The sequence below is a fragment of the Pseudophryne corroboree genome, chromosome 1, assembly GCF_028390025.1.
Source record: "Pseudophryne corroboree isolate aPseCor3 chromosome 1, aPseCor3.hap2, whole genome shotgun sequence".
Classification (NCBI taxonomy): domain Eukaryota; kingdom Metazoa; phylum Chordata; class Amphibia; order Anura; family Myobatrachidae; genus Pseudophryne; species Pseudophryne corroboree.
Window position 1 is genome coordinate 511,321,329 of NC_086444.1, and position 13,367 is coordinate 511,334,695.

General features: G+C 48.4%; 1 protein-coding gene across 3 annotated transcripts in view; it reads right to left on the minus strand.

Moving 5' to 3' along the window:
* Nucleotides 1-13,367, minus strand: part of ENTREP1 (endosomal transmembrane epsin interactor 1) — a 333,779-nt gene that overhangs the window by 123,396 nt on the left and 197,016 nt on the right. For all 3 annotated transcript variants that reach the window (XM_063913909.1, XM_063913908.1, XM_063913907.1), the window contains one exon: nucleotides 7,750-7,879. In XM_063913909.1, coding sequence (XP_063769979.1) covers nucleotides 7,750-7,879 — 130 coding nt within the window. The remainder of the gene's footprint in view (nucleotides 1-7,749; nucleotides 7,880-13,367) is intronic.

The following is a 13,367-nucleotide window of genomic DNA, read 5'->3' on the forward strand; positions in this document are numbered from 1 at the left end:
GCGTGGTACCCAGAACTTCAAGAGATGATCTCAGAGGACCCATGGCCTCTGCCGCTCAGACAGGACCTGCTGCAGCAGGGGCCCTGTCTGTTCCAAGACTTACCGCGGCTGCGTTTGACGGCATGGCGGTTGAACGCCGGATCCTGAAGGAAAAGGGCATTCCGGAGGAAGTCATTCCTACACTGATTAAAGCCAGGAAAGATGTAACTGCAAAGCATTATCACCGCATATGGCGGAAGTATGTTGCTTGGTGTGAGGCCAGAAAGGCCCCAACAGAGGAATTTCAACTAGGTCGATTTCTGCATTTCCTACAAGCAGGAGTGACTATGGGCCTGAAATTAGGCTCCATTAAGGTACAGATCTCGGCTCTGTCGATTTTCTTCCAGAAAGAACTAGCTTCACTACCTGAAGTTCAGACATTTGTGAAAGGAGTGCTGCATATTCAGTCCCCGTTTGTGCCTCCAGTGGCACCTTGGGATCTCAACGTGGTGTTGAGTTTCTTAAAATCACATTGGTTTGAGCCACTTAAAACCGTGGATCTAAAATATCTCACGTGGAAAGTGGTCATGTTATTGGCCTTGGCTTCAGCCAGGCGTGTGTCAGAATTGGCAGCTTTGTCATGTAAAAGCCCTTATCTGATTTTCCATATGGATAGGGCGGAATTGAGGACTCGTCCCCAGTTTCTCCCTAAGGTGGTATCAGCTTTTCACTTGAACCAACCTATTGTGGTGCCTGCGGCTACTAGGGACTTGGAGGATTCCAAGTTACTGGACGTAGTCAGGGCCTTGAAAATGTATGTTTCCAGGACGGCTAGAGTCAGGAAAACTGACTCGCTATTTATCCTGTATGCACCCAACAAACTGGGTGCTCCTGCTTCTAAGCAGACTATTGCTCGCTGGATTTGTAGCACAATTCAGCTGGCGCATTCTGCGGCTGGACTGCCGCATCCTAAATCAGTAAAAGCCCATTCCACAAGGAAGGTGGGCTCATCTTGGGCGGCTGCCCGAGGGGTCTCGGCTTTACAACTTTGCCGAGCTGCTACTTGGTCAGGGGCAAACACGTTTGCAAAATTCTACAAATTTGATACCCTGGCTAAGGAGGACCTTGAGTTCTCTCATTCGGTGCTGCAGAGTCATCCGCACTCTCCCGCCCGTTTGGGAGCTTTGGTATAATCCCCATGGTCCTTTCGGAGTTCCCAGCATCCACTAGGACGTCAGAGAAAATAAGATTTTACTCACCGGTAAATCTATTTCTCGTAGTCCGTAGTGGATGCTGGGCGCCCATCCCAAGTGCGGATTGTCTGCAATACTTGTACATAGTTATTGTTAACTAAAGGGTTATTGTTGAGCCATCTGTTGAGAGGCTCAGTTGTTTTCATACTGTTAAACTGGGTATAGTATCACGAGTTATACGGTGTGATTGGTGTGGCTGGTAGGAGTCTTACCCGGGATTCAAAATCCTTCCTTATTATGTCAGCTCGTCCGGGCACAGTGTCCTAACTGAGGCTTGGAGGAGGGTCATAGTGGGAGGAGCCAGTGCACACCAGGTGACCTAAAAGCTTTCTTTAGTTGTGCCCAGTCTCCTGCGGAGCCGCTATTCCCCATGGTCCTTTCGGAGTTCCCAGCATCCACTACGGACTACGAGAAATAGATTTACCGGTGAGTAAAATCTTATTAAAATAGCATAATTAGGTAACAAAAGTGCCTCTAATAAAGTTTTCCATATAGACCAGAGGCGTCGGAACTGGGGGGGCAAGGGGGCAGCTCCCCCCCCCCCCCCCAAACATAGAGAGGCGCCAATCATTTACAGGAGGAGCGATGTGCAGTCAGGTGAAAGACCGCACATTACATCCTCTGCTCCGTGCAGTGAACGTCTCCAATCAGGCCCAGCGCTACCCACCCCGCAAGGTCTGCAAAGCAGGGAGGCGCTCTCCCTGCACTGCTACCTTGCTGATATGCAGTGTTGCTGCCGGAGCTGCGCCTGTCACACTGACAGGCAGCGCGCCGGCACCATGAGCAGAAGCTCTTCACACTCTAGTCTCCCACACACTGCACGCTCCTCCCCGCTGCACTAGTCAAAACAGGCAGCAGTGTCGCCCCTCCAGTCCTCCCTCCCCTCCCCACTGAAGACACAGCAGTCTTCAGCATCACTCACCCCTCCCCTGCTATCAGCGGTGGGTTCACGTACGGTTGAGGCTAGATCCAAGTGGCCTAAGGGACCTTTTCTGTCAGGGGAGGAGCCACGACACAAGGGGGAGGAGCTACACCAGCGGGACAGTTGCTCTAGTATCCACGCCACCAACTATTACCTTTAGTAATTAGGTGGCGAGCGAAGCGAGCCACCGTGCCCGAAGCGTGGCAAGTGAAGCGAGCCCGCGAGGGTACTTTTCGGGTACCTTGTTCGGCCGTAGCTCCTCCCCCGGGTGACGGGTCTCCTCCCCTAGGTACGTCAGAAGGTCCCTTCTCCCACTCAGATATAGAATCAACCGTTCACGTACGGGACAGCAATGCACAGACAGGAAGTCATGTGATGTACACCTGACTGGAGGAGCCAGCAGCCACAGGAAGAGGAGCAGCCCTGTTAGTGCACTATCAGCCAGCCACACAGAGGGATGAAGACTCCGCAGAGGCTCAGGTACTGTAGTGCTGCCTCATATAATTAAGGGGAGAGGGGGGAGGAGAGAAACGATCACATTAATGTGTGTTGGGGGGGAGGGGGTGTCATAATAATGTGTGCTGGGGGCAGGGGTGTCATAATGTGTGCTGGGGGAGGGGTCTCATAATGTGTGCTGGGGGGAAGGGGTGTCATAATAATGGGTGGTCTTCAGTATGCCGGCGGTCGGGCTCCCGGCGACCAGCATACCGGCGCCGGGAGCCCGACAGCCAGCATACGACACTTATTCTCCCTCGTGGGGGTCCACGACCCCCCTGGAGGGAGAATAAAATAGTGTGGCGCGCATAGCGCGCCACCGTGCCCGTAGCGTGGCGAGCGCAGCGAGCTTGCAAGGGGCTCATTTGCGCTCGCCACACTGTCGGTAAGCCGGCGGCCAGCCTCCCGGCGCCGGTATACGGGTCGCCGGGAGGCCGGCCGCCGGCAGATCGTAGTGGACCCATAATAATGTGTGCTGGGGGGGATGTCATAATGTGTGCTGGGAGGTCATAATAATGTATGCTGGGGAGAGGGGGTCATAATAATATATGCTGGGGAGGAGGGGTGTCATAATAATGTGTGCTGGGGAAAGGGGGTGTCATAATGTGTGCTGGGGAGGGGGGGTCATAATAATGTGTGCTGGGGAGGGGGGTCATAATGTGTGCTGGGGAGGGGGGTGGTGTCATAATAATGTGTGCTGGGGGGGGGTGTTTTAATAATGCGTGCTGGGGGGTAGTGTCATATTAATGCATGCTGGGTGAGAAGGTGTCATATTGATGTGTGCTGGGAAGGGGGGGGGTATCATAATAATGTGTGCTGGGAAGGGGGGGGGTATCATAATAATGTGTGCTGGGGAGGGAGTGTCATAATAATGTGTGCTGGGGAGGGAAGGGGGTGTCATAATAATGTGTGCTGGGGAGGGGGTGTCATAATAATGTGTGCTGGGGAGGGGGTGTCCTAATAATGTGTGCTGGGGAGGGGAGGGGAGGGGGTGTCATAATAATGTGTGCTGGGGAGGGGCGGGGAGGGGAGGGGGTGTCATAATAATGTGTGCTGGGGAGGGGGTGTCCTAATAATGTGTGCTGGGGAGGGGAGGGGGTGTCATAATAATGTGTGCTGGGGAGGGGGTGTCATAATAATGTGTGCTGGGGAGGGGAGGGGGTGTCATAATAATGTGTGCTGGGAAGGGGGCTAGTGTGATATTAATGCATGCTGGGGAGGGGGCTAGTGTCATATTAATGTGTGCAAGGGAGGGGAGGGGTAGTGTCATATACATTTGTGTTGGGGAGGGGGTAGTGTCATATTAATGCGTGTTGGGGAGGGGGTAGTGTCATATTAATGCGTGTTGGGAAAGGGGTAGTGTCATATTAATGTGTGCTAGGGAGGGGGGGTTGTGTCATATTAATGCGTGCTGGGGAGGGAGGGGGGTCATATTACGGATTGCTAATGAACAAAAGAAACTGGGTCACTCTGCGCATATGTAACAGAAACCTAATGCAGCATCTTTCTATTCCACGGAACCTTCACCTTGGTTCCAACAACAATTAACCAATAGAAAAAAAGGAGTAATAGAAAATTGCGCAATCATCTCTTACCACACGTTCTCACTCCTCATATTGTCTGTAAGTTCATAGGATATTGCCAATATAGGGGGTCATTCCGACCTGATCGCACACTGCAGTTTTTCGCAGCGCAGCGTTCAGGTCACTACTGCAAATGCGTATGCACCGCAATGCGCAGGTGCTTTGTACGGGTACAAAGCGGATCGTTGCTGAGCGATGGATTTAACGAAGAATCCATTCGCACAGCCGATTGCAAGGAGATTGACAGGAAGAAGGCGTTTGTGGGTGGCAACTGACCGATTTCTGGGAGTGGTTGGAAAACGCAGGCGTGTCCAGGCATTTGCAGGGCGGGTGTCTGACGTCAATTCCAGGACCAGACAGGCTGAAGTGATCGCAGAGGCTGAGTAAGTTCAGACCTACTCAGAAACTGCATAAAATGTTTTTGCTGCGCTCGGCTGCACAGTCGTTCGCACACTTGCACAGCAAAAATACACTCCCCCGTGGGCGGCGACTATGCGTTTGCACGGCTGCTAAAAACAGCTAGCGAGTGATCAACTCGGAATGACCCCCATAGAGAGATCCTTTAATCCCTTATGTTCTGCAATTCATAAGGTGAATTCACATTTCCACAACATATAGTGATTCTCATAAAAGAGAAAGAAAGACCAGCAGTGCAGATATCTCAAGGTAATTGGCTCCAGCGTCTGAATGTGCTTTGTGTTCCAGCGTGCGTTCCACCTATGTGCGCATAACCGGAAGTAAAGTCTTTCCAGGTTCCTTATCATACCAATGGAAAGACTTGACTTACGGTTATACGCACATAGGTGGAACGCATGCTGGAACGCAAAGCGCATTCAGACACCAAAGGCGATCGGACATTCTGCATTGCTTAACACTTTATAATGTTTTAAGCGTGAGCACCTGCTCCTCATTAGAAAAGGTATAAAACCTCGATCAATGTCACTAGCCACCAGACGCTTCTGAGGAAGAACCGCAAGGATTGAAACACATTAAGCGTGAATGGCTTCTAACACTGACTAAATGAGTTGTACTACCCTGAGCTTGGATACCATACCACGTTTGGGTTGCTGGAGTGTCCGGGCACCTTCTTTTCCTACCGATTACCATTAGGTCCAGTTGGGTTATGAGATGAACCATCGCCAGTCGGGTGTTTTTTACATGCTTGTGTATAATATATGAAATGCGAGTGCTACTGTATGTACATTACATTTGTCCAATTACCTTTTAGTTATCTGCACTGCTGGTCTTTCTTTTCCTGTTGTGGAAACGGGAATTCACCTTATGAATTGCGAAACTCATTTTATGGACATTTAAGGATCTCTTTATATTGGCAATATCCTATGAACTTACACACAAATGGGGGTCATTCCGACCCAATCGCACGCTGAGCTTCTTCGCAGCCGTGCGATCGGGTCGGAACTGCGCAGCAACGCCTCCAACAAAGAAAGCTGTTGCAGCGGTGACCGCAAGAAGATTGACAAGAGGAAGGCAGATCCATCAACTCACTGTTTTCGGGTCGTGGAGATCCGAACGCAGGTGTGTCAGGCGTTTGGAGGGCGGATGTCTGACGTCAATTCCGGGACCTGCAACGCTGAAGTGATCGCACAGGGTAAGTAAGTCTTACCCTAGTCTAGTTCTGCACAAAACTTTTTTTGCATAGCAGGGCTGCTCAAGCGATCGCAGCCTTGCTATGCAGAAATCCACTCCCCCATAGGTGGTGTCTACTTGATCGCACGGGCAGCAAAAAGTTGCAGCGTGCAATCAGGTCAGACGTTCCGCTAGACGTTCACGGCGCGCTGTGAGGAAGTCTGCCGGCAGACATCACCATCTCCCCCAGAGAAGGACGATCACCATCAAGGGACATCCGGGCATTCGGAACGCACCACGGAGGAGGTAAGGAATTCATCCCCACCTCACTCTATACGGAGCAGCTATACGGGTAATATACCCACACATCATACCAATTGCCACACGGCAGTTTTGCCTAATTAAGGACACGGTTTATACATGGCCTAATATCACACATTGGGTAATCTAGGGACATCACCTAACCGGTTCAGTAAAGCTTTACCTATTACAACGGCAGATGAGAGTAAGACGCAGCATAGCGCTTCACACTGCCATTCACATAGGTTGTTTGTATATGTTTGTGTTCTGTCTTTGTCTCTGACAATATATGTTTGTTTGTCAAGTGTACTGGTACTAGGATTGTACACTATAATTCCTATTCCCTATATACTTATATAGGAACCACCCATTTATATATCACTTCCATAGCCCCCCATGGCCATTCCAGTAGAACGGACACATGCTACATCATCACCGCTGTTTTTAAGTAATATTTGTCAAGTAATAAACCTCTTTGAATTTACCAAAACTGAGTACTTTATATTTTATTCCTGTTGGGTAGTGCGCAGGGAGCAACCACCAATTTTTTCCTCCCTCTAACTCCCCTGTCAGCGTTCCTGGCCTCACACAACTGGTAGCTCCCTGCCCTCACCCTCCCTCTAACTCCATCGTCAGTGCACCCGCCCTCACCCTACCTGTAACTCCCCCCCGCCATGGCCCCTTCCCTCACCCTACCTGTAACTCCCCCCCCCCCCCACAGTGCCCCTTCCCTCACCCTCCCTGTAACTCCCCCCTCAGTGCTCCTCACACTCCATCTAGCTCCATGTCAGCATCCCTGCCCTCACCCTCCCTGTAACTCCCACGGCCACTACAATCAGTCACCTCGGCGCCAGCACTGCACTGGTCACTGCTAGTGTTTGATCTACTCTCCCTGCTACATGGAGCACATGGTGGGAAACTAGAGGGACATGGGAGAGCTGAAGTGACATAATACAATCAGACATTCTGGTCTCTAATTACAGATGTTGCCACGATGCATATGCATGGGCATATGCATCGCAGCAAGCTGCAGCGTACACCGTGCTGCAAATAGTCACAGCTGGTGATTGCACCATTGAAGTCTATGGCGTGCATGCCATAGATGCGGGAATAATAGCCACGCCATCCATGTCGTGATGATGAGCGTGGTTACATCTGTACATGAGGCAGCCAAAAAAGTTTCTGGGTGTGGGAATTTAGTGTGGATCTGGCCTACGATGTATTTTATGTGGATCTGGCCTTTAGCGATTCAGCAATTTAGGGGCGCCAAAATGAGATTATATGTTGCCCCCCCCCAACCTAAAAACGTTCTGATGCCTCTGATATAGACTATAGTAGGATTCTAATTTATAGCTAGTTCATATACAGTGATGCCAGGAGCATAAATATTCTGACTGGTGCTGTCCAAGTATTTGAACAAGCCTGCATAGATATAGCAGCCATACGCTTATGTGTCAAAATAAAAAAAACAAAATAAAAAACGGAGTCTAAACAGGTTGTAAGGGATTATAAGTGCCACAAAAAAGGCTGCAGTTAGCCAGTCCAAATCTGCACAGTTTGAATAAACAGTGAAATGGATGGTAAAATGTGTGGAACTACAGAAAATATGGTTGCATTAATCTACATGTACCTCTAGCAAATTACTTTGTCCAACCACTGATTCGTATGGAGGAGGAGGCTCAATAGGGCAAAACACTTCAACCCCTTTGAACCTGGATCCATAGATGTGTGGAAAAGGAATCACCTCATCACCAGTCATCCTGAAAGAGGAAACAAATATGGTCAGTTTTCGGTCAGGTGAATGTATGTTCAATCACCCTAAATATGTAGATGGTTTATTCTAAAAATAAAGCAATTTGAGATCAATCAATCCACAGAAATTAGTATTTTGATAGAAATGCAGATTGGTGTAATGGTTAGCATTACTTCCTCACAGCACTGAGCTTGTGGGTTCGTTTCCCACCATGGCCCTAACTTCTCCTTGTGCTTGTGTGGGTTCCACCCAGCTACTTGGTTTTCCACCCACAATCCAAAAATGTACTGGTAGGATACTGGCTCTCAACTAAAATGAACTGTAGTGAGTATATATGAGGTTGGGAATATAGATTGTAAGCTCCACTGGAGCAGACACAAATGTGAATGGCCACATTTTTTTCTCTGTAGAGCGCTGCAGAATGTGTGTGTGCTTTATAATAAATCGTAATAATTAGATATTTAGAAAAGGTCTAGTATGTATACAACAGAAAACAAAGTGCAAGGGATTAAAATGAATAACAAAATGGAAAAAGTGTCCAATAAAAATGAGCAGTTGTAATCTATGGGCGGTTCATAAAGCTATAAGTGTTGTCTGTACCTTGGACAAGTCATAATAACTAGCACAATAGCTGTACTCTTAAAGAGAATAGATAGTGATGGGATGTGATAGCAAGTAATAAAGATAGATATAGGTTAAAATGGGTTATAGTGATAGCTGGGGAGGGTAATAGTAACCATTGGGTCCAACTTCATTCTGCATCTCATCTCTTTATATGCGAGAGTGCTTTGGCATTTCAGTATATTGCTAATTCTCTGTAAACTCATCCACTGGGTGGCAAATTGATGTTTAGGATGATGCTTCATATTACAATTTATGTGACAACTCCCATTCACTATTATTATTATTATTATTATTGAGGGCAAATATGTATCTTTTAGAAATACAGTAAATATTCATAAAACAACTATGTTCTTATTATTTTGGTTATCTTAACAGCCAAACAAATATCAATTGACTTCAATAAGAGTCTTTGGGGTATATGCAATTGCGGTCGAATTCCCGAAAATGTCGAAAAACGGGACATTTTCGCCAAAAAAAAAAATTCAACAATGCAATTCAGTACTTTTCGGCAAAAAAACGGACTTTCCAAATTCGACTTTTTGAAATTCGACATTTGTCAAATTCGACATTTCTGCAATGGTACAAATGCGGCAATTCGACAAAAGTATATTCAATTGAAGATTGTAAATTCGACAACAGTATTTTTAGACAATAAATTCGTCATTTTCAATCCGCCACACTTTGCTGGCGGAATGTAATAAAATTTTTTAAAAACATGTTTTTTTGTGTGTTTTTTTTATTGGTAATAGCATATCTATTTATATTAGAAGGGATTAGGTACTTGGTTTGTCTATTTAGGAGGCACAAGTATTATTTATATATTTTTTAAAAAAATAAAAAAAATATATTATTTTTTTATTTAAATGGTATGGGGTAAAAATCAGAAAAAAAAATGCGTGGGGTCCAAAGCATAACCAGCCTCGGGCTCTTCGAGCCGGTCCTGGTTCTAAAAATCCGGGGGAAAAACTGACAGGGGATCCCCCGTATTTTTAAAACCAGCACCGGGCTCTGCGCCTGGTGCTGGTGCAAAAAAATACGGGGGACAAAAAGAGTAGGGGTCCCCCGTATTTTTTACATCAGCATCGGGCTCCACTAGCTGGGTAGATAATGCCACAGCCGGGGGTCACTTTTATACAGCGCCCTGCGGCCGTGGCATTAAATACGCAACTAGTCACCCCTGGCCGGAGTACCCCGGAGGAGTGGGGACCCCTTCAATCAAGGGGTCCCCCCCCCTCCAGCTACCCAAGGGCCAGGGGTGAAGCCCGAGGCTGTCCCCCCCATCCAAGGGCTGCGGATGGGGGGCTGATAGCCTTTTGAAAAATGAAATAAATAAGATTTTACTCACCGGTAAATCTATTTCTCGTAGTCCGTAGTGGATGCTGGGAACTCCGTAAGGACCATGGGGAATAGCGGCTCCGCAGGAGACTGGGCACAACTAAAGAAAGCTTTAGGTCACCTGGTGTGCACTGGCTCCTCCCACTATGACCCTCCTCCAAGCCTCAGTTAGGACACTGTGCCCGGATGAGCTGACATAATAAGGAAGGATTTTGAATCCCGGGTAAGACTCATACCAGCCACACCAATCACACCGTATAACTCGTGATACTATACCCAGTTAACAGTATGAATATAACTGAGCCTCTCAACAGATGGCTCAACAATAACCCTTTAGTTAGGCAATAACTATATACAAGCATTGCAGACAATCCGCACTTGGGATGGGCGCCCAGCATCCACTACGGACTACGAGAAATAGATTTACCGGTGAGTAAAATCTTATTTTCTCTGACGTCCTAGTGGATGCTGGGAACTCCGTAAGGACCATGGGGATTATACCAAAGCTCCCAAACGGGCGGGAGAGTGCGGATGACTCTGCAGCACCGAATGAGAGAACTCCAGGTCCTCCTCAGCCAGGGTATCAATTTTGTAGAATTTAGCAAACGTGTTTGCCCCTGACCAAGTTGCAGCTCGGCAAAGTTGGAAAGCCGAGACCCCTCGGGCAGCTGCCCAAGATGAGCCCACCTTCCTTGTTGAATGGGCTTTTACAGATTTTGGCTGCGGTAGTCCAGCTGCAGAATGCGCCAGCTGAATTGTGCTACAAATCCAGCGAGCAATAGTCTGCTTAGAAGCAGGAGCACCCAGTTTGCTGGGTGCATACAGGATAAACAGCGAGTCAGTTCTCCTGACTCTAGCCATCCTGGAAACATAATTTTTCAAGGCCCTGACTACGTCCAGTAACTTGGAATCCTCCAAGTCCCTAGTAGCCGCAGGCACTACAATAGGTTGGTTCAAGTGAAAAGCTGATATCACCTAAGGGAGAAACTGGGGACGAGTCCTCAATTCTGCCCTATCCATATGGAAAATCAGATAAGGACTTTTATATGACAAAGCCGCCAATTCTGATACACGCCTGGCCGAAGCCAAGGCCAATAACATGACCACTTTCCGCGTGAGATATTTTAGATCCACGGTTTTTAGTGGCTCACACCAATGTGATTTTAAGAAACTCAACACCACGTTGAGAACCCAAGGTGCCACTGGAGGCACAACCGGGGGCTGAATATGCAGCACTCCTTTTACAATGTCTGAACTTCAGGTACTGAAGCTAGTTCTATCTGGAAGAAAATCGACAGAGCCGAGATCTGTACCTTAATGGAGCCTAATTTTAGGCCCATAGACACTCCTGCTTGTAGGAAATGCAGAAATCGACCTAGTTGAAATTCCTCTGTTGGGGCCTTTTTTGGCCTCACACCAAGCAACATATTTTCGCCATATGCGGTGATAATGTTTTGCAGTTACATCTTTCCTGGCTTGAATCAGCGTAGGAATGACTTCCTCCGGAATGCCCTTTTCCTTTAGGATCCGGCGTTCAACCGCCATGCCGTCAAAACGTAGCCGCGGTAAGTCTTGGAACAGACAGGGCCCCTGCTGCCGCAGGTCCTGTCTGAGCGGCAGAGGCCATGGGTCCTCTGATATAATTTCTTGAAGTTCTGGGTACCAAGCTCTTCTTGGCCAATCCCGAACCACGAGTATCGTTCTTACTCCTCGCCTTCCTATTATTCTCAGTACCTTTTGTATGAGAGGCAGAGGGGGGAACACATAAACCGACTGGTACACCCACGGTGTTACCAGAGCGTCCACAGCTATCGCCTGAGGGTCCTTTGACCTGGCGCAATATCTTTTATAGCTTTTTGTTGAGGCGGGACGCCATCATGTCCACCTGTGGCCTTTCCCAATGGTGTACAATCCTTTGGAAGACTTCTGGATGAAATCCCCACTCTCCCGGGTGGAGGTCGTGTCTGCTGAGAAGATCTGCTTCCCAGTCGTCCACTCCGGGAATGAACACTGCTGACAGTGTTAACACATGATTTTCCGCCCATCGGAGAATCCTTGTGGCTTCTGCCATCGCCATCCTGCTTCTTGTGCCGCCCCGTTGGTTTACATGGGCGACTGCCGTGATGTTGTCTGATTGGATCAGTACCGGCTGGTTTTGAAGCAGAGGCCTTGCCTGACTCAGGGCATTGTAAATGGCCCTCAGTTCCAGAATATTTATGTGTAGGGAAGTCACCTGACTTGACCAAAGTCCCTGGAAGTTTTTTCCCTGTGTGACTGCCCCCCAGCCTCAAAGGCTGGCATCCATGGTCACTAGGACCTAGTCCTGTATGCCGAACCTGCGGCCCTCTTGAAGATGGGCACTCTGCAGCCACCACAGTAGAGATACCCTGGTCCTTGAAGACAGGGTTATCAGCCGATGCATCTGAAGCTGTGATCCGGACCACTTGTCCAACAGGTCCCACTGAAAAGTTCTTGCATGGAACCTGCCGAATGGGATTGCTTCGTAGGAAGCTACCATTTTTTCCCAGGACTCGCGTGCAATGATGCACCGATACCTGTTTTGGCTTCAGGAGGTCTCTGACTAGAGATGACAGCTCCTTGGCTTTCTCCTCCGGGAGAAACACTTATTTCTGTTCTGTGTCCAGAACCATCCCCAGGAACAGTAGACGTGTCGTAGGAACCAGCTGTGACTTTGGACTGTTTAGAGTCCAACCGTGCTGTTGTAACACTTTCCAAAATAGTGCTACCCCGACTAGCAACTGCTCCTTGGACCTTGTCCTTATAAGGAGATTGTCCAAGTACGGGATAATTAAAACTCCCTTTTTTCGAAGGAGTATCATCATTTCGGCCATTACCTTGGTAAACACCCTCGGTGCCATGTACAGTCCAAACGGCAGTGTCTGGACTTGGTAATGGTAATCCTGTACCACAAATCTGAGGTACTCCTGGCGAGGATGGTAAATGGGGACATGCAGGTAAGCATCCTTGATGTCCCGGGATCCCATGTAATCCCCCTCGCCCTGAGCGATTCCATCTTGAACTTGAATTTTTTTATGTATGTGTTCAAGGATTTTAAATATAAAATGGGTCACACCGAACCATGCGGTTTCGGTACCCCAAACCGTGTGGAATAGTAACCCCGTCCTTGTTGAAGTAGGGGCACCTTGAGTATTACCTGCTGGGAATACAGCTTATTAATTGCCTCTAGCGCAGCCTCCCTGCCTGAGGGAGTTGTCGGCAAGGCATATTTGAGGAAACGGCGGGGGGGAGACATCTCGAATTCCAGCTTGTACCCCTGAAATACTACTTGAATGAAACAGGGATCCACCTGTGAGCGAGCCCACTGATCGCTGAAATTTTTGAGACGGCCCCCCACCGTACCTGGCTACACCTGTGGAGCCCCCGCGTCATGCTGTGGACTCAGAGGAAGCGAGAGAAGAATTTTGATTCTGGGAACAGGCTGACTGGTGCAGCTTTTTCCCTCTTCCCATGTCTCTGTACAGAAAGGAAGCGCCTTTGACCCGCTTGCTTTTCTG